The sequence below is a fragment of the Botrytis porri genome (assembly GCF_014898465.1).
Source record: "Botrytis porri strain MUCL 3234 chromosome Unknown BPOR_008, whole genome shotgun sequence".
Lineage (NCBI taxonomy): Eukaryota > Fungi > Ascomycota > Leotiomycetes > Helotiales > Sclerotiniaceae > Botrytis > Botrytis porri.
This window is the reverse complement of record NW_024066082.1, coordinates 390813-415818: the sequence shown is the minus strand read 5'-3', so window position 1 is coordinate 415818 and position 25006 is coordinate 390813. Positions and strand designations below refer to the sequence as shown.

The 25006-nt window shown below is 37.2% G+C and overlaps 5 protein-coding genes across 5 annotated transcripts; 3 read left to right on the top strand and 2 right to left on the bottom strand.

Moving 5' to 3' along the window:
* Positions 1-228: 228 nt before the first annotated feature.
* EAF01_006280 (uncharacterized protein) lies at positions 229-5008 on the bottom strand. Its single transcript, XM_038914534.1, has 3 exons — positions 3217-5008; positions 2358-3059; positions 229-2074 (listed from the first exon to the last, which is right to left on the bottom strand). Exons 1-3 carry the CDS (start codon positions 3408-3410, stop codon positions 1783-1785), a joined length of 1188 nt encoding a protein of 395 aa, XP_038769489.1. The 5' UTR covers positions 3411-5008; the 3' UTR covers positions 229-1782.
* An 11351-nt stretch (positions 5009-16359) lies between these two features.
* Positions 16360-18105, top strand: EAF01_006279 (uncharacterized protein; the record flags this gene model as incomplete). Its single annotated transcript, XM_038914533.1, has 6 exons — positions 16360-16389; positions 16611-16719; positions 16773-16924; positions 17064-17311; positions 17406-17885; positions 17952-18105. 6 exons carry the CDS (start codon positions 16360-16362, stop codon positions 18103-18105), a joined length of 1173 nt encoding a protein of 390 aa, XP_038769488.1.
* A 497-nt stretch (positions 18106-18602) lies between these two features.
* On the bottom strand, positions 18603-19655 carry EAF01_006278 (uncharacterized protein; the record flags this gene model as incomplete). Its single annotated transcript, XM_038914532.1, has 2 exons — positions 18603-19359; positions 19435-19655. 2 exons carry the CDS (start codon positions 19653-19655, stop codon positions 18603-18605), a joined length of 978 nt encoding a protein of 325 aa, XP_038769487.1.
* Positions 19656-20249: 594 nt separating this feature from the next.
* EAF01_006277 (uncharacterized protein) lies at positions 20250-21599 on the top strand (the record flags this gene model as incomplete). Its single annotated transcript, XM_038914531.1, has 2 exons — positions 20250-20301; positions 20359-21599. 2 exons carry the CDS (start codon positions 20250-20252, stop codon positions 21597-21599), a joined length of 1293 nt encoding a protein of 430 aa, XP_038769486.1.
* A 443-nt stretch (positions 21600-22042) lies between these two features.
* EAF01_006276 (uncharacterized protein) lies at positions 22043-24639 on the top strand. The gene is made up of 6 exons (XM_038914530.1): positions 22043-22138; positions 22257-22446; positions 22504-22661; positions 22715-23031; positions 23078-23988; positions 24038-24639. The coding sequence occupies exons 1-6, from the start codon at positions 22044-22046 to the stop codon at positions 24509-24511; spliced, it is 2145 nt and encodes a 714-aa protein (XP_038769485.1). The 5' UTR covers position 22043; the 3' UTR covers positions 24512-24639.
* The last annotated feature ends 367 nt before the right edge of the window (positions 24640-25006 follow it).

The following is a 25006-nucleotide window of genomic DNA, read 5'->3' as shown; positions in this document are numbered from 1 at the left end:
AGGATCATGATAATTCTCCATACCTAATTCATAACTAAATATGTACAGCATGCTCGAAAACATACCATTACTACGATTTTCGTGTCTCGAGAACCAACGATATCATTTCGAATATTTCTAGGAATCTTGGTTCACACGTCAAGGATGAAACAAGCTTAAAATGCTCCAACCACTGACCTCAACAATTATGAGCCTCTTCAGCCCTATGATGACTAATGAGGATTAGCGTTTTTAGTATCATACTTTAAAATATCAACGTCCCCTCGTTCATCCTACTTTATTATATCGCTCCTGACACCACACACACACACGCTTCTTCCCTCACTCTCTCTATCATCATCAATCCAAACTCAAATAAAATGAACCTCTACGTTACAAATTTAATCTCAATCCGCTTCTTATATCCAACTTTACCATTTCTTTTTCTCCCGTCATATCAAATTATCATATTCCTCTTTTACCCAGTCACATCTTTCCAATCCTTTCTATCCATTGAACCGTAAATCTCAACATTTCATATATTTACCACCTACCTACTCAAACCCTACTAAATTTCCCCCCGCCCCACCACTTTCCTCGATTTCCCGCCGAGTGTCTTCTACTCAATTCACCCTCCCTTATTTTCCATCTCCCCGTTCCCCATTCCCCAAATAAGTCAACAAGTAAATAAATAAATAAATAAATACATGCAAATTATCACAGTCCCCCTTCACATATTGTTAATCCGATTCAAAACCTAAGAATCTATCATTTTCCACCTTCCACTTTGGCTCCACTACCTGCTGTCCTTTCATCTCATCTTATCTCTTCTCCTCTTCCCTCATCTCCCCTCATCTCATCCAAATCCATCCCATTTCATCTCCCAACCCCCAACTGAACATTCGTACAAACAGCCCCATCTCATTTCATCCCCTCCCACACTGCACCAAAGCCCACAGAAACGCGCATACTTATAATCCCAAAAATCACAATCAAAACCTCAGACGCTCACTACCCACTTACCTCCACAAATCAATCAAAGACAACAGTCGAGAAACCAACTTCTTACTTCCACCTCCATACATTTCTATTTATGTATCCATATCGCTACCCCACTATCCCACCCCAAACTTCCACCATTCAAACAATCACAAAGTCCCACCAATAGATACCTAGGTAGACAAATATATAATGTCATATTGTATCGGCCGTATATATATGTGTGCATTCGAACATCTTCTCCATTCCACCTCTCTCTTATCTTGTCCCTCTTATCCTCTTCCTCCATCTCCTTTCCTTCTCGCACTGTGCCCCTTTTCTTCTCGATACACCTCACACCCACACCCTCTCCACACAACCCAGCAATTTCAAAAAACACAAAAAGGTATCAATCAATCCTCCCAGACAAACGCAATTTAATGCCACAAAAAAGCAAAAATAAATTCAAACTCAAACTCAAAAATGTTAATGCGCATGCATATATCCATCCACATCCATACACAATCCACGCTCGCTACTTTCATCGCCTCGTATTTTTTGGTAATTCTTTCGAAACGAATGATTTCCCGATATCTTCCCTCATCAACTCTCGCTCTCGTTCTTCATTTCATCTTTCCTATGCTATGCAAAGAAATGCCGAACCCCTCCAAAAATGCAAAAATGTAGATGCTGTGAAAAAATGTGAGAAGTTCCAATGTATATTTTTCTGCTCGAGTATCCGTCCATGCATCCTTCTCTTTATCTTTCCTCCTTTCCATTTGCCCCTTTTGATCAACTTCTTCACATTCCTACCCCACCACCATCTCAAACAACCACATCCACCGTCGTCGGTCTTCTAATACTCAACCCCCTCAATTTCTCCTCCACTCTCCTCATTACTTCCGGATCCGGCTCCGGTACCACTTTCCGCGGAACAGCTATCATACACATATCACATCTAATATGTTTACACCTTGTACATTCTTGTGTACTAGTTTTTGAATCCGAGGAGGAATGATGAGGGAATGTTTTATCACATTTATGACATGCGAATTTTTTGTGTATGGAGGATGGTTGATCGCCAGGGTAGCCATCGGGATATTTCTTTTTCTTGGGTCTGGTGAGGTAAGTTTGTGAATTTCAAGGGGGGGAAGGGAAGATGAAGGGGAAATAATTCAATCAATCAATCAATCAATCAATCAATCAATCAATCAATCAATCAATCAATCAATCAATTGAACTGAATTGAATTGAATTGGAATGAAATGACGCTCCGCTGGCCCTCCGGGGGCCACTGCCGTGGAGGCAGACTATTTAACTCGACTATTTGAAATAGAGAAACAAAAGGAAAAGGGGGGGGGAAAAGAAAGAAAAAAAGTAAAATAAAAAAAAGAACGTACGGATTTCGAGGACAATCAGCACAACGAGTATGAGAACAAGTTATACAAATTTTATTTCCCGCCGTAAAAAGAGTCGAACATTCATGACAAGTTCTTCTAACTCTTTGAGTAGGTTTTTTCCGAACCAAAGGTTGACCACCCACTTTATGACTCGGTAAAGTCATGATTAATTTCTCGGCTTTTTTCCATTCTTTATCAACTTCCACTTTTGTTGGTCCTATATTCGCAATTGCTGCTTTTCCCTTATCTTTCTTCTTTAAAGGATATCTAGGACATTTTGTACATCTTGGATGATCGCAATTGGTACAAATTTTATTGGCACCATATGTTGTATCACATTTATGACAAGTTCTATGAATTCTCATTCGAATAGGTTTTTCGATTCTCCAAACATCTTTTTCTCCAGTAAGAGTTTGCCATTCATGAGGTTCGATTTGCAATTGAAAACGTTCAGCTAATTTTCTAGCTCTTTCAGCATTAATTTCTGCTCGAGATATTTTTGTTGGTTGAGGTTGAGGTTGAGATTTAGTTTTAGATTGTTGTTGTTTTGTTGTGCTAGGAGTAGTAGTTTTGGTAGTGGTATTGGTAGTTTGTTTCGTTTCGACGACAGCGGGAATGGAGACGGGTATTTCCTTTGATGGTTCTGGCGCTGGTGTTGGTGTTGGCTTTGATTTTGATGTTTGATCAGTGGATTTAGGGACACTAAGAAATTGACAAGTTATTATTAAATATGAACTTCAATCTTCAATCTTCAATCCTCAATCCAAATTCTCAATCCTCAAATTCCGAATCTAAAACCTTACGTAGACATAGTAAAACATCACAATAAAAATAATGTATTGAAATATTCATTGCTTACCTCGGTCCTCCTGTTGTAATTGAAGTTGAAGACTTTTCAACAAAAGACAATCTTTTTGATCCATCACTTCTTTTTAAAACCGTCTTCATTCGTCCCAAAACTCGACTTAATCCTTTCTTTTTATCATCATTTGATGTTGTAGGAATTGTAGATACTGCCGGTGCTCTCGGTGCTCCTTGCGCTGAAGAACTCATTGTTGCGGGGTCCTATTTTTAAAGATATATTCCGTAATCCGTAATCCGTGGTCGGTAGTCCGTAATGTATGTCGATCCGTCGAAATTGATTGTTGAATTTTTGGAAATTAATTCGTCAATGTATCGAACTGATAAAAATGATGAACCAATATGAGGAACATATATCGATGAAGAAAATCCCCAAGACCCCAGAAACCCAACACTCAAAGTAAAACTCGAAACCCTTGAAAACTAAATTCGAGATTCCATCAATTTGTTATACTTTTCTTCCCCCAAGAATTTCCTTCCTCTCCTAACAAAAAGTGGCGTATTAATCTCCTTGTAGAATAAAAATAAATCCCCTTTTGTTTCTTGGGTGCGAAGTGTCACTACGATTAAACTTCAATCGATCGTCCACCTCGTGCGTTTCGGAACCAATGTACCGGTATACAGGGAAAATATTGGAGACCCAAAAAATTGGACGATAATTATATGTTGTGTCTTGCCAAAATTATTATGTAAAAGGAACCGAAAGGTTGTGTCGAATGATGGGTGTGGTAATCAATTGTCTTGAATAATTGTATGACAAAAAGATGTATTAGATAGTTGGTGGTAATATGTTGCAAGTAGTAAGAATCGTAGTAAGAATTGTAATAAGACTCGTAATAAGTGTTCGAGGTGATGTTAGTAGTAGTAATGTTGTGTATGTGTATCTTGACTCTCAAGTCTATATATGTTATCGAGATGACCTCTTTATCGAATTTCAGCTGTATGTAGGTAGATATCGGTTGAAGAAAAAGAGGAGAGAAAAGGGAGATGAATGGGATGATTGGAAATTAGCGAGCCAGCGAGGCAGCGTGCCAGATAGACGGGACAAGAGAGAACCAAAAAGTAAAATAATGTGGGGGCTTGATAGTTCCCGAATAATCAAAATGCTTGGTATTTTTTTGATGGCTTGTCGTTGGTGGAGAATGGTGGAATTGCTTGACTTTTGTTTGGATACCGTGGATATTGTTAAATGCATAAAATGTACCCGAGTATGAGGGCAATGGTTCCAAATGGATGGGATGGTAAACAAGATGATGATGAGTAGATTGAATATTAAAAGTAATGAGATTATATGCGATGAGATGTGTGTGATGTGATGTGATGAGATGAGTACGATGAGATGCAACAAGGCGAGATGAGTTGAGATGTTGAATAAGAATATTGTCAAAAAAGTTGAAATCAAAACGATGGCGAGGTTGATTTCAAGAATGTGAATGTGAATGTGACTGTGATTGTCAAAGTAGGCAGTCTAAGTTCTTGTGAGTACTCGTATTTCAATTCGGGTGATGGTGGTCTCGAATTTGAATTTGGATTCGAATGATTTATAACAAAAGTTATACAAATAACCACTCTTAAACTCCACTTCTCATGAGATTGTAATTCTGACACGTATCGAAGATTCGAAAGGAGGAGAAGTATTTTGAGTTTCGGGGGAAAGAGTTGATAATGTACTTATAATTACTTTAGGTTTGGTTTGAAGTCTTTTGTTGATATGCAACAATGAGGTGTAAAGTAAGAAATATCATTCGATCCAGTTAATCGATTTGGATTTTCCTTGACAAAAAAAAAGGGTTCTTTCTGTTTGAGAAGAGGGGGGTATGATTGATTTGAAGGTTGACTTCAATCATTCAAGGGTTCTAGGTTCTAGGTTCCAGGCCAAAAAAGGTTTATGTCCGTATAGTAGCTATGTACGATTAAACTTATTAGAGGAATAACCTCCAAATATGTTACTTTATACTAGGGTATATTTTTTACTGTTCGTAGGGTTGGAAGACTTTGATCTATCCCTATTGTCCAATGTCAACTTGAATTACCTCCTCCTTTTCACCCAACCACTCACCATGTAAGATGGATTTTGAAGGATGACTAGAGAAATGACTAAAGGAGTAACCTTACTATTGGAACCTCTAGATGAATGAGTGTGGTTAAAATGTACAATTTTAGTATATGTCCGTGTTGCTTTATGGGTCAAAATACTGGGGTATTTTTGTTAACTACTCGTAGATTTTCGGACTTAATTTTTTAATAGTTTGTTAGGTACTGGTAGTAAATAGTATAGAAGTACTTGAATTTCTACGGAGTCGAGAATTCCTTTGATTTCCCGATTCCCTCCATTCCTCAAATTGAGGATCAAATCTACAACGGTAATGATACCGAATGAAGTCATGAAGTCATAAAGTCAAATATCCATCACAAAAGTAAAGAGAATTGATAAAAAGATATATTCATCACAATCTTTAATCCCGTTAGATACCTCGGTAGGAGTAGATTTCATATGATAATGATAGATGATATCTACTATCTAAAGAGTCGAGTTCGGTGATAGGTGGATATTACCCTAGGTATTTTGATCAATGAATGATATTTTGTTATGGATCAAACTCGATCGAGACTCGAGAACCATGAAAATCTTTACATAGCTACAATGATTGGGTACAATATCCTTTGTTTGTTAATAGTTGTATCTTTCGATTTTTTTAATATCTAATCAATTGACCAAGTATATAGTAAGTAGTAAATAGTTATCGGTATAATAATCAAAAACCACTCATTCGGTTATTCCCTCTTCATTGATCGCGAAAATCGTAAGACAACAATTCCCCTCCCCCTCTCAAAACCATCGAATTATTCTTCTTGTGTCGTATCTTCAACAATCGAATCACCAATTATCAATATCATCAACCCGTTCGGCAAGTCTTAACATCGGAGCACCATTACTCAATGCATATATGAAAGGTAGGGTGGTACGGTAACTTTTTTTGATACCCGTTATATCTACCTATCGACCGCGCGGACCATCAAGTAGGTAAGTCAAGGATAAATCGGTAGAATGATACTATTCGGAATTTAGTTAAACAATTCTACACCTACTGACCCATGAATTGAAAATATCCCGGTCAATGGTTGGTGTGGAGTAAAGGGAAAATGTGTGATGATTCGCGTCGACCATCGACGACAAGAATAGACTTCGTTTCAAATAATTTCTTCTTTCATTACCTCCTCATTCACATACTCCATACATTACATCTTCATGAGATCAGACAATCACAATATCATGAAACCCAAACCTTCATATCAAAGAAAAGAAAAATATATATATTTATCACAAACTGACATCACTCAAAGTATAAAAAAAGGAAATCCCCTCAATTTTACGAAAATCATTTCTAGGGATCGATCTCTTCCCATCAAGGATTTAAGAATTTACCAGTTCACGACTTTGCATACGGCAAGACCATCCCGTTCATCCCGCCATCCCATCCCATTCTATAAGTTTCAACCCAATAAACGGTAAAAAGCAAGACCCTCTCAAAGACCCTCTCAAAGACCCTCTCCTTCTCCTAGAAATCCCTGAATAATAATCATCAAATGGATTATGGAACGAGCGCTGATTTGATCGACCCTAAAACCCCACTCAATCCGATCCATAATCGGGTGGTGAAGGGATGTCACATACCCAAAAGTAAACATTATATTACCAATGTGGCACTGTCTAAAAGATAAATCAAAATTATCCATTATGATTTGATACCCAAAAATCAAAAAAACAGTCATCATTTTCTTTGTCATAATCATCCGGTACTCACATTGGTTTTTTGGTTTTTTGGTTTTTGGTGCCTTGCCATGGCATTGGTATTTTTCCCAAGAAATTCAGATGGAGACTCCGGTAATATTTTGGAATGGTCTTGGCTTTTTTTACCCTGCATTTATTAACCTAGATGTGGTTTGATGGGTGATTTTGGTGTGAATGAAGTGAACGAATGAGATGAGAGCCTTCGTATTTTACGATACGCATGATTCTATTCGTCAGTGGTTTTTCCTTAGGGTTTGGGGATTCACACAGAGGGAGGCTCGGAGGTCAGTTAGTTTGCTCTGTATGGAATAATAATAGATAAGGCATTTTTTCATCTCTGCCTAGTAGGCAGACTCATAAGGAAATAATCGGTAGAGGAAATCTATTTAATTGTCGTGATAACTTATGTGACTTTGAATAAATGATTTCAACTCGATCATTCACATCACAAATCCAACAAAATATACAATGTCAAGTCCAGTGTCATGTCCGGTTTACCAAGCCCTTTCTCCTCTTTCTTCAACATATCAGCCTCCATGTATGTATCAATATGATTGCACCACACTCCAGCCAGCCAGTCCGTCAGCCTAGGTACATACACACACATACATCCATACACACTCCGTGAACCTACATACAATCATGCGTTCAAATTCCAACACAACATATCTACAAAGTAAAATCATGCTATGATTCTCGGTAGAAGGGAGGTACCCATCTCATCTGCACGCCAACACATTTCCAGAAATTCTCACATGCCATGCGTATGAAGTCGCCGCATTGCAGGAAACGGTATCACAATGGAACATGAGTGCATGAAAATACATTCTATCCGTGTACGGAGCATGTATATAAATTAATTCCATCACACACACACACACACACATATATACAAATACATGCTTTTGATCCCAGAATCCAAAGAGGGGCTAGATTGTAATTGATATCTGAACATTGGATTGGTCAATGTACGTTTGAGGAGGGGGATGTAACATGAGGTTTTGGAAATCGTCAGTCGTGTGTTGAATCACGATTTGTGAGATGTGCTACGGATTGATGAAGTACACAAACACAACATGAATCGAAAGGGGTGAAAACACGAGGATGGAGATACGATACGATGCATTTACATACACAGCACATCACCTCACAGTAAAGAGAAACCGGCTATCTTTTCCCCGAACGAATGAATGGCAAATCTTCCTAATGTACAGATAATACAAACAGCAGTATATTGATTGTAGTTACTTGCTTGTTGGCTACTAGCTGCTAAATGCTGGCTACCGAATAACATCGCGCAAACATCGTACTCGCATTACCCAAATCAAGCTTTCATAAAAGAAATCCATCTGGTGAGTTGTAACTTATCACCAATATGGTAATACCACGGATTGATACTTCTCAAATTCCGTGCATACATATATCATTCCATTCTATTGCATTATCAAGCTCAGAAGCTTCTGTCATGTACGGAGTATCGATTCCTCAAAGCTCCACTCCATCTAGGCTGGAATGTAGTTAAGATTATAGTTTGGGACATACATACTTCGTACATAGAAAACAGTATACCCGCGGCGTATACATGCGCGTGAAATCCAAAAGAGATAACAAGAACGAAGATCTTGTATCCAAAGTATCTCGATCCCCACCAGAAGAAACGGCGGTAGAAATTCGATGGGTTTAGAAAGGTATAATGACGATATATTTATCTATTCATCCCCAAAACCCCTTCGTATATCGGTATGGAAGGGGACGGAGGACCCAACATTTAACTTTTTGGTCCCAGAGAAAAAACTTTATTCTCAACGGTTGTTGGGCCCAACCTAACCAAGCTGTCACATTATTACAGGGCTGGATTTGGATGGTTTTGGAAATGGGATTCCCGGAACTCGAATAGATTATGTATGGAAATATGTATGTATATATGTATATATGTATGTATGTATATATATATGTATATATATATACATTGTACATTGTACACTGTACAGAGTCCAGATTTCAAATCTCTGTAAAAATGAATAATTGATATCATTCTCTATGGCGTCGGGCTAGATTCTTCGGTATGAGACATCCTTGCGTGGCTTTTTGGATGGAAATGAAAATAGGACAATGAATTGATAGATGAATGGATATCTACGGTTAAAAATTGAATTGAATCGAATCAAAGATGTGTGAATTACGATGTGTTGTTTACCATACATACTACATACCTTACATGCCCAATGCACCGTTACCGTACCAGCTATTCGGAAAAAATACGGTTTCTAGTATCTCCACGGGAAAGAAAATGGGGCGGCGGAGATACAGAGGGAATTTATGTATGAAAATGGAGAAAGAGAGAGGACATAGCTTTGTTCGATAAGTTGAAGATATATTTTTCTGGGTGTTAGGTAGTGTCAGTGGTGATATTGGGGTTGGTTGAAATATGAAATCAAAACAAAGCAATATTATATTTCGTACTCCGTACCAATACATTTCATGATTTAGAAATTGTGATTTGATATTTCATACATACCCATACTTTATGGGATATTTTTCCTTGTCCTTGTATTCCATCTCTTCGTCATCTCGAATTTCCGTATTATAGGAAAGAATAGGATAGGATTAGATAGGATAGGATATTCAATCTACGTCACATCGACCCATTCCATCTCTCCCTTCGCTGAAAATCCAACCCATCAACATTTACAATTTTCAAAATTGGATGATTCTAGCGGCACAACTGATTTTGGTCCTAGTTATCTTTCTTTCCTTTTTTTCCTTCTCCCCTGAATATCTCTTACACTATCAGCCTCATCTCATCATCGGATGCGGATGTGTCTCCTCTGAGGGGAGGAGGTCCAGAATCTTTAAATATAGAATTGAGATTTCCACCAATAGTATATTGTACTTCGTAAATCTTAATTTTGTACTTGATCGAAATTTCTTTTGTCTGATTTGAGATTTCTCTCGTTATTAATCGATAGGTAGATAGGTAGTAGATGGATAGAATAGGCTTTACTTACTTCTACAGATCAACCCATCATACCATCATAACTTATAATTGATTGATGAACGTCAACTTCCTCACTCACAAGTCTGTGCTTTAGGGTTCACGACGGGAAGTCTAAAAATTCGCTTGCTAGTCCATTCATTGATAGGATAAGGATTAGTTTACTATTTTGTTTTATTTAAATCATGAACTTTTGGGAGCAACATGGACCAAACGAATGCATTTTAAATGGTGGAATGAACGAGCTCTCAAAGTGGGAAGAATGGGGACGGATAGAACCGTCATTTTGGTCGGCGCTGAGATCGTTTATTGATCTTTACTTTGAGGCTTTTTTGAGGGTAGTATTGTGGCTCTATTTATAAATTTTATCTGGTTGTAAAGTATTTTGTAGAGTGAAGTGAATGGTGATTGTGATGTTAATGTATTGAATATTAATGTGTATGAAGATAGACTCAGAAAATGAAGATGGGAGATGGATGATCAATTATCAAAGATCAATACTATTAATGTCACGTAAACTCCAGGATCCAACAAACAAACCGCAACTCTAACCGAATGAATACCCTGAATTCCCATTCAGCATCCCCCCCCCCCACCCCGCCTAACGCACGCCACTTTTCGCTAATCAAATTCCCAAGCCTCATTATTCCCAGTTTCATCCCGACACAAAATAAGAAATCATACATACATGATTTTCAGATCCAGTATACGGGGTTTTGGGAATTTTTAATACGACGCTGGTGAAAAGTACTAGGTAAGATTTTCGATTCTGATTGATTGATTGATTACTGCATAGGACGGGAAGGTTTTATATATATAGAAATCATGATACAGCGATATTCCTAGTAATTCTTTATATCGAATAATCATAATTGATGATCACTTTACGATTGGAGATGAAAAGATGAAAAGATGAAAAGATGAAACAAATTATTCGGCGATTAATCATTCGTAAATGACTAGATCTACTTGGATCAACCGGGATGATGGGAATAGATAAAAATATACGAATTCTCGTGCGAGATATGGATATGTGATCGAGTTGAGATGAATGAGGTTTGTTTATTTTGTTTCCTTTTGTTTTGCTCTTTCTCTACTTTTTGAAATAAACTGAACTGGGTACTTGGAACCTAAGATATCAATCAAGTGAGCAAGGTCTTACCGATAAAGATAGTGGGGATTTAAATGTTCAATTCTCCTGACGAAGGATATCTCATCGCAAGAACTTTCAAGCTGGAAGGCTAGAGAAATATAAATTTTGATTGTAGGAAAAACACCTCCCAGATCATCGGTAGCAAGTGCATCTTCGAATTTGGTTCTTGAACCTTGACGCGGTTTCATCGTCATTTCATCAGTGGTGAGTGATTGATTGAATAGTAACCGTGCGTGCGTTCATAATATTCAGCTGAAATTTGAAGCAAGGGACTAGGTAGGTACTGAGGTCATTTAGACGATAGAAAGAGTAAATATGGGGTTTCTTTAAGATTTATCTTCTTCAGAAGTCCCTAGATTGGTGGAGTGAATTGAATTGATTGAATTAGATAGGTTTGGGATGCGAGGGGAATCTCGTGAAGATTGCCTATTTCTACTCAGCCGGTTAGATAGGGCTTTTGAATATATAGCGTAAATGAGTATCGTTCGATTTCGTATGCAATTTATAGATGCTACAAACGATAGTTGACTTTTGGCAAATTTAAATGCCGTTGGAGGACAAGGTATGTGGGGTTTGCGTAGTGTAATATCATGTTTTCTTTTTCCGTGGCAGTATATTGTATGTGTTCGCGTCTTTGTTTCAATGGTTTGATGAAAGGACGCGAGAGTGGGAAATCATTCTTTGGTAATTGATGAGTAAAAGTTTGGTTTGGAAATGTTTGAGTTGTGTGGAAAATCTTCTATAAGGTAATGCTGAAATTGAGAATGAGAGAATGAGGGGTACGCTTGTGGTCTGGTTACAGTTTGCTTTAACGGTATCTTTACACTTTTCATCATGGTGTTGAGAGATATTCTAATATGAGTATTTCGCTTGGTATTAAAATTGCATGATTATACAATTTGTGGTTACTTGTACGGTTTTCCTAAGCTATTTTGTAATACTAAACACTATCATGAGGAAAGTCTATACTCCGATGGTAGCAAAACCCAACAATAAAACTCCACTCTATCCTTTCAATAAGTCTAAGGTATGAAGATAGAAATATATATTCCACTCTACTCAAATGTTTAAGTTACGCTGGTACCATAACCCCGTCTTTCCCAAATCGATCCATGAAATCATTTTAGTAATTCATAGATTCGAGACTTCGAAGTATTGTGGCTTAACCAATCTCCCAAATCTTCAAAGAATACATAATTTCTAATTGGCCATTCAAACAGAAAGTGTAATGGGAGAGGGAGAGATAGTATGACTAGATGCATCATCAATAATACAGTGTTCTGTTCTAATGATGACATTTAAAGACCAAGGGGAATATGTTGAGAAACTATTCCTCTGACCCCTCTAACTCCAACTCTTCCAGATATTTACCCTGAAGTTAGATATGGGAAAATTGACTCCTGAGCAGGCCATGCGGGGTCATAAAGGCGAAGAAATAGGTGTAAAATTAAACCATAGTACGAACATAAAACTAAAGAGTTAACTCCCATTACGTTTCCTCCCCGAATAATTTGGGGATGGGAAGGGAAGAATTTCTATCTTAACCATACAATCAAAAGCTCATGATTCAATCTCAACATTAGAGCTCAAGAAACAACTCACTGTTCTAAAATTTCTATTGCATATCTGAAATTAGGCGTGAATATACCGATGCAGTCCAGACTATTCTACTATGTCGTAGTCACTCGCCTAAATTTTAGTAGTAAAACTTTCCCCTTTGTTGTAAGTCATGTCCACGTCTTACGATCCTCGAAAAGGATATTTGATTGGTTAATTGCCGCTCATTGAACAAATAATTGACTTTTATCAAAGTTTTGTTGCATATCTAATATTGGGCGCGAGTTTATGAACTTGCTTCTTAATTAATTTCTTGTTAAATCTAATTATGATTGGTTCATGTAGTAAATAATTGGGGTTTCTCAAAATTGATGTTGCACATCTAGAATTGGGCGCGAGTTCTTCAACTCATTAGTGGCGAATTTATAGGGGTGAACCCCGTTGGCGAGCATAAATTCTTTGTTGTCACATGCAGTCAGCTTGACAATGAATCTGAGTACATTTCAGCTGAGAAATGCCTCTTAGCGAGGTCACCTGTATAATTATTTGGTGTACGGCACTACTTATTTCCTTTTCCTGCAAAGATATTGTAAGTATGGTAGCATTTTCTCCGCAATTTCGATTTGAGTGTGGAAACCATGTACATGAGAATAAATATGAGTAGATAGGTTTCATATTCTGTCTCCATTTCAACCTTGAAGATTCATCTATTCGATCCATCTATTCAACTCATCTATGATTTCATGTGACTTATAATAGATTAAATGTTATATTTCGGGATTCTCGCTTACCATTTGAGATGTATGATATTTCGGGCATTCACTTCTTAATCTCTCCACAAAACCTAAGTAAAAATATATCTCTGGTTGGTTTTCAATATACTTGTCTATGCAATCAATCATAATTATCTTTCTTTCAAGTATGCAAATAAAACAGAATCAAGTAACAAAAAAACATAATCAAGTAACAAACCCGAAAAGAATATCATTCTAAATCACTTCATTCGGAACGGAGAATAAATATTTACCCGTACTAACCTAGTTACACAAATAAGAGAACTCTTTAGTTGTACTCAAAATCAAAAGATCTAGGCCATTACTTCTTCAAATTCCTTTCTACCAGTAATTTACTTTCACGTGTCGATATTTCCCCATTTTCTCCATCCCAAATAAAGTATGAGGGGTAGTAGTGGGGCAAACCATACATCTTCAATCCTAAAGCGGGACTTCTGCATTACAACCCAAATGATTAAACTCTTCTCCTTTCGGTTTATCATACATCAATGTGGATATTCTACCCACAATAAATCTCAACGGAACTACATATTCTATGTAAATGTAAATCAAACGATATTCAATAATACGTGGAGTATCTATAAGCAAGTCATTATCACAACAATAGAAAAGAAGGCAGTTGCGGCAAAATAAGATATGCAACAAATAATCAAAATATCATCATATAGTGAAACAAAGTGAAATCTGTGGAATCTGTAGATGGAGTCAGTGAAACCTAAAATGCAAGTATCCCCGCACTAAAAGTGACACCAAGAGTAACACAAGGACGATAATTTATTTATTAAGTTGACGCCATATAGATGGTGGGTATACCGCGGAGCAGTCCGCAAATCGAGATATGCAACAAAAACAATTTGAAATATGATATGATTGTATGATAGTTGGAAGTCGAACAGGAAAGTGTACTACGTTACATTCAAAGTTCTACTGGAATTATCAAAATGTAATCCAAATGATGTGGTGATGCCCGGAATGTGAGACTCGATGTGCAACAAACGTGGTTATCAAGATGAAGTTTTGAAATGTATGCGTGTTTACGTGAGAGGGGAATTCTAATGTATGATGATGTGGTATCAAAGAAAGGAAGGGTAAATTTTGAGATAAGGTCTAAAAATTGTATCATGATTGTATATATAAGTAGGTAGGGCGAGTGGGTATGAGTATATTGTAGATAGTACATTCGAGTCAGCACGTTAAAGTCAATTGTTTGTTACTCCTCTCATACGTCTGATACATCGATTATGTACCTCATACCTAATTCATTCATACCTGCATATATCCTTTTAAAAATGACCCCCTCATGCCCCTGTTACTCGGGTTCATACTCATATCTTTAAATTTTACTATTAATTTTAAGGAGATGCCCGAAATATAAGATATGCAACAAATAATCAAATGTATCATGCATATTACCAAAGACTAAACCATGGGATGATCCGCAGATTACGACGTGCAACAAACCAAGTCCTGGGGAAGTACCCGCATGCATTTATGGTGTCATGATCAATAAAGTAGTGTAACATTATTGAAAAGGCTCGTGATGTGGATTGATTATCGAGAATTATCTTGAATGTCACTGGTGTGAGCCTTGTCGGATTTGAAGAAGTTATACAAGGGCTACTGTACTTGTAAGGCTATATGTGTAATAGTTGATGAAACTGTGAAATAATTATTTGGTAAGAAGATTCCTCGTGATGGATGTCTTAAAAATACATGGGAAATCCTTCGGCAATTTGATACCTTTTTGACTCCCGTGAATGGTAAGCCAAGAATTTATCTACTAGATTGTACATAGAATTGGGTTGGAAAAACAGTTCCAACTTGCAACGGTAGATTAATTATCATCCATCAATTTTCAACCTCGTGGTGTTGATTTTCCAGGAAGGTGATTCTCCTTTTTGGATGAGTTCGTCTTTCCGACTTATCCGATCTTGCCCCTATTTAGGCGTGCCAAATTATCAATCACTTCGAAATAAAGCTACACGAATACATCGTCATAACAAACTACTCAAGAATAAAGTCACAGAGTATTTCTGGACTCCAAACTGGAATGAATTTCGAATCAAAAATCCAAACTATATATTCAAGACGAGTGAATTTTCAAGATCAGATGAAAGCTACCTGTCTTACAGGATTGAGTCGATGAGAATCAGAAAGGAACATGCCATAAATGATAATATCAAATTTGAATTTATTATCAACTAGTGTTGTTCATATTGTGGCATCTTTTGTCGTCGATTTACTACTCCTTTGTCGTTACAATAATGGGAATTCTTTGAATTTCACTTCAACTTACCCCAGAATACACCACAATTAAAAGAAACCAAAACGTCGCCACCACTCTAGTCAATCTTTCAGATGCTACTTTTAAGTTTTTTGAAGCATTGCTTCTAAGTTGCTGGATTTATATAGATATTGTTCACTAGTTTTGAAAATACCAGCTACTGACGTCGAGAGAATCACGTGATATGCGCGTTCAATACACCTCTCTTTTATGATTCGAAATCTCATTATTATCTAGATAGTCTCATTATTACTTGTCTTTCTACTTGTTTTAATTCATTATCATTATCAGTACAAATTCCAGTTCAACCCTTCCCATTAAAAGTTTTCTTCCGCATCAATCAGGTGATTGACATTATACATGTGATAATGGTTGAAATTTCATGTCAAATTAGAAGCAAGTTGAATACCAAGGATGAGATTATGGGCCCATAAACTTTGATGTAAATACAGTAAGAACTAAACTTCTCCGGATAATCCGGTCCTTGGATGATTACATTCTTCTTTTTCTGAAATGGTCGTATGAGTTGTACGTACCATCATACCAATCAACATTTTACCAACATATGACCAACATGTGCCTCAAAAGCGCAGTAGTGTGATAAATAGTATTTGGTTAATGGAGTAATCATTGCCAAGTAGTTCTTGGGTTTGCTTTATCTTTTGATAAATCCTTTCATCTTCTCATTTACTTCTCATTTTTTATATTCTCATACTTTCCTCTTGATCACTAGGACATCCGATATCATCCCAAATTCTACATAAAACCTCCCATCTCGTAAATTTTCGAGCCTCTCTCAAAACCATCACCACGAAGGCAGTCATTGTCAAAACAGCTGGTAAAGCTATTGTATCCAACATTCCCGAACCAGCATTGAAGCCCGATTTTGTAAAAGTCAAGACTGTCGCAGTAGCTATCAATCCAAGTTTGTACATATACTTCCAATAACCTTAAACATTAAACTAACATTAAAATAAGCGGACTTCCATCATGCATCAGATGTTGCACCGAATGGTCATATACTTGGATGTGATTATTCTGGTGTAGTAGAAGAAGTTGGACCAGAATGTAAAAATTCGGATTTGAAAAAAGGAGATCGTATTTGTGGATCTTGCCATGGTGGAAATACCGTTAGTACTTTTTCTCATTTTTATTCTCTCTCAAATATTGTATAGCAATACATCTTTCAGTACATCTCATAAAAATATCTCTTCATCTCATGACAATATCTCTTCCAGCACATCTCATAAAATACTAATTTTCAAATAGAATGATAAAGAAAGTGGTGCATTTGCAGAAACCATATTTGCACCAGATGGCGTCTTGATTAAAATCCCAGACAATATGTCATTCGAAGATGCAGCAACAATTGGTGTAGCAATCACCAGTACAGGTCAAGTTCTTTATATGAATATGAAACTTCCACTTCCTACTGAACCTACCAAAACTCCATTTCCCATATTAATTTATGGTGGAAGTACAACTAGTGGAGCTATGGCAATTCAATTTGCCAAATTGTAAGTTTTCCTTCCCTTCTCTTCCATCCCCCTTGAGATTTGTCTAGGGAAGAAAGTTAAACTATCAAATACAAAACGAAACTAACAAAACAAGATCCGGTCTTACAGTCATAACAACCTGTAGTCCCTCAAACTTTGATTATGTCAAATCACTCGGAGCTGATGCAGTTTTTGATTATCATTCTCCCACTTGTGGTGCTGATATTCGAGCTCATACTAATTCATCTCTTCATCATATATATGATTGTATATGCTCCGAATCTACATTCGCCATCTGTGCTGAAGCTTTTCCTGAAAAGGGGACTTTTACTGGAGAATTGAAATTCATCAGTGTACTTCCTGTTGAAACATTTTCAAGAAAAAATGAGGAAAATGTTGATGCTAAAGCTTTCTTAGCATATACTGCTTTTGGGAAAGCTTTTTCCAAATTTGGCTTGGATATTCCATTTTATCCAGAACATTATGAATTTGCAGTTCGATTTTGGAAGATGAGCTCAAAGTTACTTGAGGAGGGAAAGATAAAGAATCAACCTGCTATTGTGAGACGAGGAGGATTAAAGGGAGTAATTGATGGGTAAGTTAGTTTTCTGTACTCTTCTTTGTTTTCTGAAAAGATAAATGTGTACTGACTGCAGTTTAGTATGTTGGAAGTATCGGAAGGTAAAGTTAGTGCGGGGAAATTGGTTTATAGAATTGATGAAACCCCAACGGATGAAGAATTAGAGAAGGTGAGTAGTGAGGAAGAACAAGAGATCAAGGGAGCTGATCTTTACAAATCTCAATGGATGCAATGATTGATGATCAGAGTATTGAGGATATATCACATATCCCCTGAGTGGTCATGATCTTATTAGTTATCGAGAAAGATAATGGACTCCCATCTCTTTGATTTAGTTTAAGCAATTTATCGTGTTAATTGTTATCCTACTTTAATTCTTATATCGATTAACTCTTGATAACTCTGTAAATAATTCATCCGTAAATTCACAACGAGATAGTTCTTATTATTACAACAATAATCATCACTTATCTCTCTGAATCAGAACCTATGCCATAACAGGACCAATCACTGTACCTTCAACCCCTTCAACCCCTCAACCCCACCATCCTATACCTCCTTCCTGCTGCCCGATAATTTCTTCCCCTCCAACCGCTAAAATACCTACTTTATTCCCCGCCATTATTTACCAATCACTACTAACTTCTATTCAACTTCCTAGATGAAGTAATGAAGTCAAATTAGAGTTTGTAGCTCCGAACTTTAGCATTAAATCTCTCCACTTATATTTGACTACTCAGATGAATTCAATAACTCAACTATAGCATCAGCCAAATTTCCAGTCTCCCATATTTTGTCGTGAGTTCCTTCCAAATGATTTTTGAGATCTTTCACCACTACTCCTCCATTAATACCTTGCACACTCTTCACCATAACATCGATTTGTAACTCATCAACCAAATCATCATCTGGTGAAGTAGAAAAAGCAAGAATCTTTCCACTCTTTCCAAATTCCTCAAAATTGGAAATTTTCGCTGGTGAAACTTCATCCCAGATTTTTTCATCTGATCCAAACGCTTGAGTGAGAAACTCATTGTATGCAGGATGAGAATGCGTGTCACGAAGTAATCTTAAGTCGTAGATTCCAGCTACTCCAAGAACATATCGTGGGAGTTTGAAATTCAACTGCTCATTTGGTATACCACAAGAATATAAATATTCTTTTCCCATTGAAATTTGCATTGCTAATGTTGCACCGCATGAGTGACCAACGAGTAAATATTGATCTTCGATGGAGTATTTAGATTGTAAATAAGATAGTGCAGAACATATATCTTGTATGTGATCAGGGTGCTTAGCATCGCGATATTCGTGTCTCGGAATTGAAGAAGAATCTTGAGGAAATGATGGATGAGAAGATAGACGATAATTGATGGATGCAAATGAGGCAATCTTAGATTCAATAGATGAAGACGCAAGGCAATTGATCGTTGGAATAAAAGAAGAGGATGTAACAAGTGGATCACGCCATGCTCCCCCATGGATATAACTGAAAAGATATTAGAATGATGAAGGGGTATAAATCACGTGATATATAAAGTGTGACGGATTTGGGAGTTTTTACATTACCCAAATCTTGGATGAAGATGTGGAAGGGTTTCCAACGGCGTCCATGAGAGGCTTATCATCTTTGGTTTGGCTTGCAGTAAAGATACTTAAAGTCTGTAAGTCATGCTCTTGTGCGTATTTGACATCTTCTCTCAGGAAGTCAATAGGAGCATTGACTGACGGATCATCTAGATTAGTCAATTTGACTTTGACTTTGACTTTTTGATCTTGAAACATGGTGATGTGAATTTGGGAATGTCATCAAAATGTAAGGCAACACATCATCAATGATAATAAAGCTATAATGCCGGAAAGTTTACTTATTACTGTACTAGCAAGGACTGCGGGAATCCAATTGATAATTGGTAACACGCTAACGGATCGGAAGCGGAATGTCTTACATAAGCCATGATAAAGTTCCTGGTAACCTTATTACATCAATTCACCAAATAATCCCATCTTCAAAAAGTCAAACTATTTACATAACACGGAAGCGGATGCGGAAATCATTCAGCTAAGATGTATCTACGAATCATTCCTATCTCGACGATAAGTAAGTGAGGGGTTTCATTCAATTGCAAGATGTTGCAGATATTGCGTTTAACCAATTTGGAACTGCACCAGCTATAACCATCATGGGTAAGATCTATGGTGATGCAATTGGGAAGTTATAAAGAGAGTCAAGGAAAACACTCTTATGTTTCTCTTGGTCAAATAAAGCTTTCATTTCTCATTTGATTTCAAACAAATCAATATCTGTGAATTCATTGTCGAGTTTCAATATTATCCATCTTATAGTTTCAATATCCGGCGTCGATCAATATTAACTCAATGGAGAATTCCTGGAGAGAATTGGATATTGGCGTGATTGGTGGTGGAATAGGTATGCATAAACCTCATTTTGAATTATTAACAATAACTAATAAATCTGATAAAATAGGTGGTCTCGCTGCTGCTACAAGTTTACGACAAGCCGGACATCGAGTCACAATATATGAACGAGCAGATTTCGCTGGAGAAGTTGGTGCTTCTATATCTTGTGCGGCGAATGGCACAAAGTGGCTTGAAAATTGGGGTGTCAATATCTCAATTGGACGACCTGTGGTTTTAGAAAAACTTATCTCGCATGATTGGAAAACTGGAGAGGTTCAAAATGTATATGATTTGGCCGATTACAAGAGTAGATGGGGATACGTTTATAATATGTTTCACAGAGTCAATATGCATGAGATGTTGATGGACTCTGCTACTGGGTCAAATCATTCCGGCATACCAGCAATCCTAAAATGCAATCACAAATGCTCCGAGATCGATCATGAACAAGGCATCGCTACTTTTGAGAATGGTTTAAAAGTCAAACATGATTTGATTATTGGTGCAGATGGTATTGGGTCACAAGTACGAAAAACTTTAGGAATTGTGCCGGATCGAGAATTATCTACATCTACATGTTTACATTGTATTATCGAAACAAAAGATGCAAGGAGACTAGGACTTCGAGATCTATCACCGAATAGTGCTATCGAATTTTGGGGTGGACAAGGAATTCACAAGATTGTATTCTCGCCATGTCGAGATGGAGAAGTTCATTCATTTTATTGTTTCTTTCCAACAAACGAAAGTCCTCATGCCGGCGAAGGTTGGAATATCAATCTTACCGTTGAAGATATTCTCAGACCATTTCCCGATCTCGATCCGGAACTTCTTGCATTATTCAAGAACTCAACTGATGTCAAACCATGGAGATTATTTGTTCATCAACCATATCCATATTGGCAAAAAGGTTCTACTTGTATTCTTGGAGATGCAGCACATCCTATGCTTCCAGATCAAAGTCAAGGAGCATGTCAGGCTTTAGAAGATGCTGCTGCATTGGGTATAATTTTTGGAAGGAAATATGGATTTGCAAATTCAAAAACAACCATTAGCGAGGGGTTAAAGTTGTATGAACAAATTCGTAAGCCTAGAGCTTCTCGGGTACAAGCGGCTAGTGCTCGTGCTAGGGTGAATATCAATGAACGGATTGGATTTTCATCGAATATCAACAATCCTAATTATAAAGTGTTGGATGAGAAGAAGAAATTAACAATTGAGGAGATGAATGACTATGATATGAGTTTGGATATTGAAAGAAATGTTTCGGGTACACAACCAGAAGTTGAAATGAGGGCCAGCTTATAAATTTATTACTTGTCCATGGTTTTGGGGAGTACATCAAGGAGTACATCGAGGAGTATATCGAGGGGTACATCAAAGAGTATATCGAGGGGTACATCAAGGAGTACTTTGATTTCTGGATATCTTACATGGTATCATTTTCGATATTAGAAATTGTTATCATAGCTGTATGATCTATATTCAAAATTGAGATAATTCACAACAATATTGAACCTCTTATAATTATCACACAAATTTGTATTGAATGAAACATTCCTACCTACTCGGGTAGAAAAGGAGGATTATCCGAATAACATCCGTTCTCCGTCGGGAATCCCTGCTCCTTCATTTCACCCAAATCTGGTTAGTAACATAATTATGACTACTACTAGTGCATTAATTGCACTGACTTCTTTATCAATAAATTAACTTTTATCCCACTCAATTGATAAACAAACACCATGATAGATGAACAATCTCAATCTTTTTGCACATTTCATCGAAAGTGCTTCAATGTCAGAACGTCCAGCAAAACGTATTCGCCAAGCATGTGAGCCATGTCGGTACGTAAGAGTTCTTTCCATTTGGATTTCATTTGGTTAAGGGATGACGAGTATGAGAAGTGGGGAATTAAAGAGCATGAATATATAATTGTTTTGGTTGATGAATAACGTGGAATAGACGCAAGAAAACGAGATGTCCTGGTGAAAAACCAATATGCTCACATTGTGCGAGATTAAGACAAAATTGTTATTATGCTGATGATTTAAATCATGTCAATGAGAGAACCTCAATTGAGAGGACTCCATTACCAACACCGACTCGGATACAGGAGAAAAGCCACGTGAGATCATCAAATGATATCAACTTGGTAAGTCATAAGCGTAGGACTTTGATTATGAATATCAACGCTTATAAGATATACTAGGAAGATAGATTGAAATCAGTTGAGGCACAACTTGCAGAAGTCCTTTCGAATCAAGTATCCATGAGTAGGAGTGCATCAAGACATATGTCAAATTCTCCTGTTTTGTCACAACTAGGACAGACGATGAGGACACCAAATGTTTTTAGGCTTTCGAGTAGGTGAGAGTTTTCAATGCAGTGATTTATAAGATCATTAAATTGACCAAATAAAGCAAACTCCCACCATATGAGGCAGTCATAAGTATTGCAAAAACTTACCTACTATACTGCGATTGTCAACCACTTCCTGTATTCTGTCGAAATAGATTTGTTGAAACAATCAACGAACGTGATCCAGAAGTAATTTTTTCAATCCTAGCTTTGGCAATACGCTTTTCAGATGATGATATCTTTCGGGATGATCAATCTGAACTCATTACAGGATATGTAGAGGCAGCTCAATCAATTATCTCTGCCAGAATATTTGGAGGTCGAGTAGAACTTTCAACGTTACAATCTTTATGCCTTCTTAGTTTAGTAGACTTCACCAGTACGTATCATACGTCCCCCAAAAACAACACAACTAATAAATTTAGATGGAAATACACGACAAGCAAGTGTACATAGTAGTCTAGCCATGAGTTTAGCTCATAATTCTGGTCTCACGACAGAAACTCATGCTCCTTTACCCGATTCACTACGTGAAGAACGTCGTCGATGTTTTTGGAGTTTGTTTCTCCTCAAAAGATTACATGGCGCAGAGTTCAGTGTTATAGATTTCGCAGGTGAAGACAAATTTCCATGGTACCCTGAAACCACTGGTAAACCATTGAATCATGGTCAATTTACGAATGGAGAAACTCCCGATCTTTCATCACCAGAGTTTGCTATATCTGATACTCAAGATAGAGGTGTCGTTGCTTATGCCATTCAACTTAGTGAAGTGTGGTTCAAAATTACCCGGTACGCGAGGAGACGTGGAAATCCAAGTACTTTACCTCCTTGGTCTCCTCAATCAGATTACGCATTAATAATGGCTCAACAAATGGATTTTGAGACTCGTACCTCACAAATTCATCGCTTCAAATCAGCCAAATTTTCTCAAAGAACATCCGAAGAATTACATGCCAATCGAGATTATTGGGGTCCTTGGTTATTCATTCAATTTTTATATCACACAAACCTTTGCCTATTGAATAATCCACTTTTATTGTCACTTCGATTAAAACATCTCAAATCCAATATTCCAGAAATATTCTTACAACATATTTCAGATTTGATCTCATCACATGCTAGTTGGGTCATTAGATATATTGATATGTTGGAGGTTAAATCTTTCAAAGTCTCTGATCCATTTCTTGCTCATTGTGTAGCAATCATTGCAACAATATATTTACAAGAATGTTTTGTCGAGGATCCAATTGTACGACAAGAAAAACGAGACAACTTTGATAAGTGTTTGAAATTTATACGAGATTTTAAAGAATGGCCTCATGTTGCTCGAATGGTAAGTTAATTCATCTTCAAGTTTTGTTTTCGTATTAACATTAACTCAGGCGGAAAAACTTCAGCGTCTTTGTGATACAGTTTCATCTACTTATACAAATTCTGATGCACCACCACAAACCCCTAATCGTAGTCTTCTCATTGACTTGGGTCAATTTTGGGAAATTTTAGAATACTCTTCCTCGAGTGAAATACCCTCATTGGCTCGTCGTCTTTTCGGACCATCCTTATACTCGGCATCAATTCCTACTCCTCATGAAATTAGTCATGCTTCATCATTACCAGAACCAACTAGAGTTGATAGACAAGATTTTGAGGGATCTGGTCCTAATTCTGTCAATACGAGTGTGGTGAATTTAGGAAATGGAACGACAGATCAAGATCGAGAACAAGAAGAATTTGTTCAACCACCATTTCATTATTCGGATGATGAACTGGCGGTTTTGGCGGAAAGTTTTTTTCATCAAAGGGGTGATGGATTGGGTCAGATGGAGGATTGGTGGAGTACTGGGAATTTTAGTTGAGTCTTTTGACTTGTATGATCGGGACTAGCTTTGCGGAGGCGGTAAATGATTCATATCACCTGCAAATAATATCAAATACGAAAGAAATATTTATGTCAAATTTCCATCAGTATTTTTGGATGTGAGCGGTAAATCCGTTTGTTGGATTGAACATAACGATTGATTCTGATATCTGAAGATTGAGGGGTGCAAGTGACTTCTTATTTCGTGGTAAAATACGGCACTCTTATGACACGGAGAGCATGAACGACAAAGAGACGCGGAATCCGTAGTAAAGAGCCTAGAACTACCTACAATTTGTCAGATCAATCATAATAGAACTCATCCCCCGGTATTGGGAAATCATGCCCTTGAAACCTTTTCAATGATTGGTAACTCGGAAGCAGTGTACACCAAATAAATTTCGCAGTAACAATTTCCGACTCTCAGCACTGGCTGCCGTTCGATGAGGGGAATAATGCAATGTTCTAAAGGTAGCTAACTTAATGTTTACTA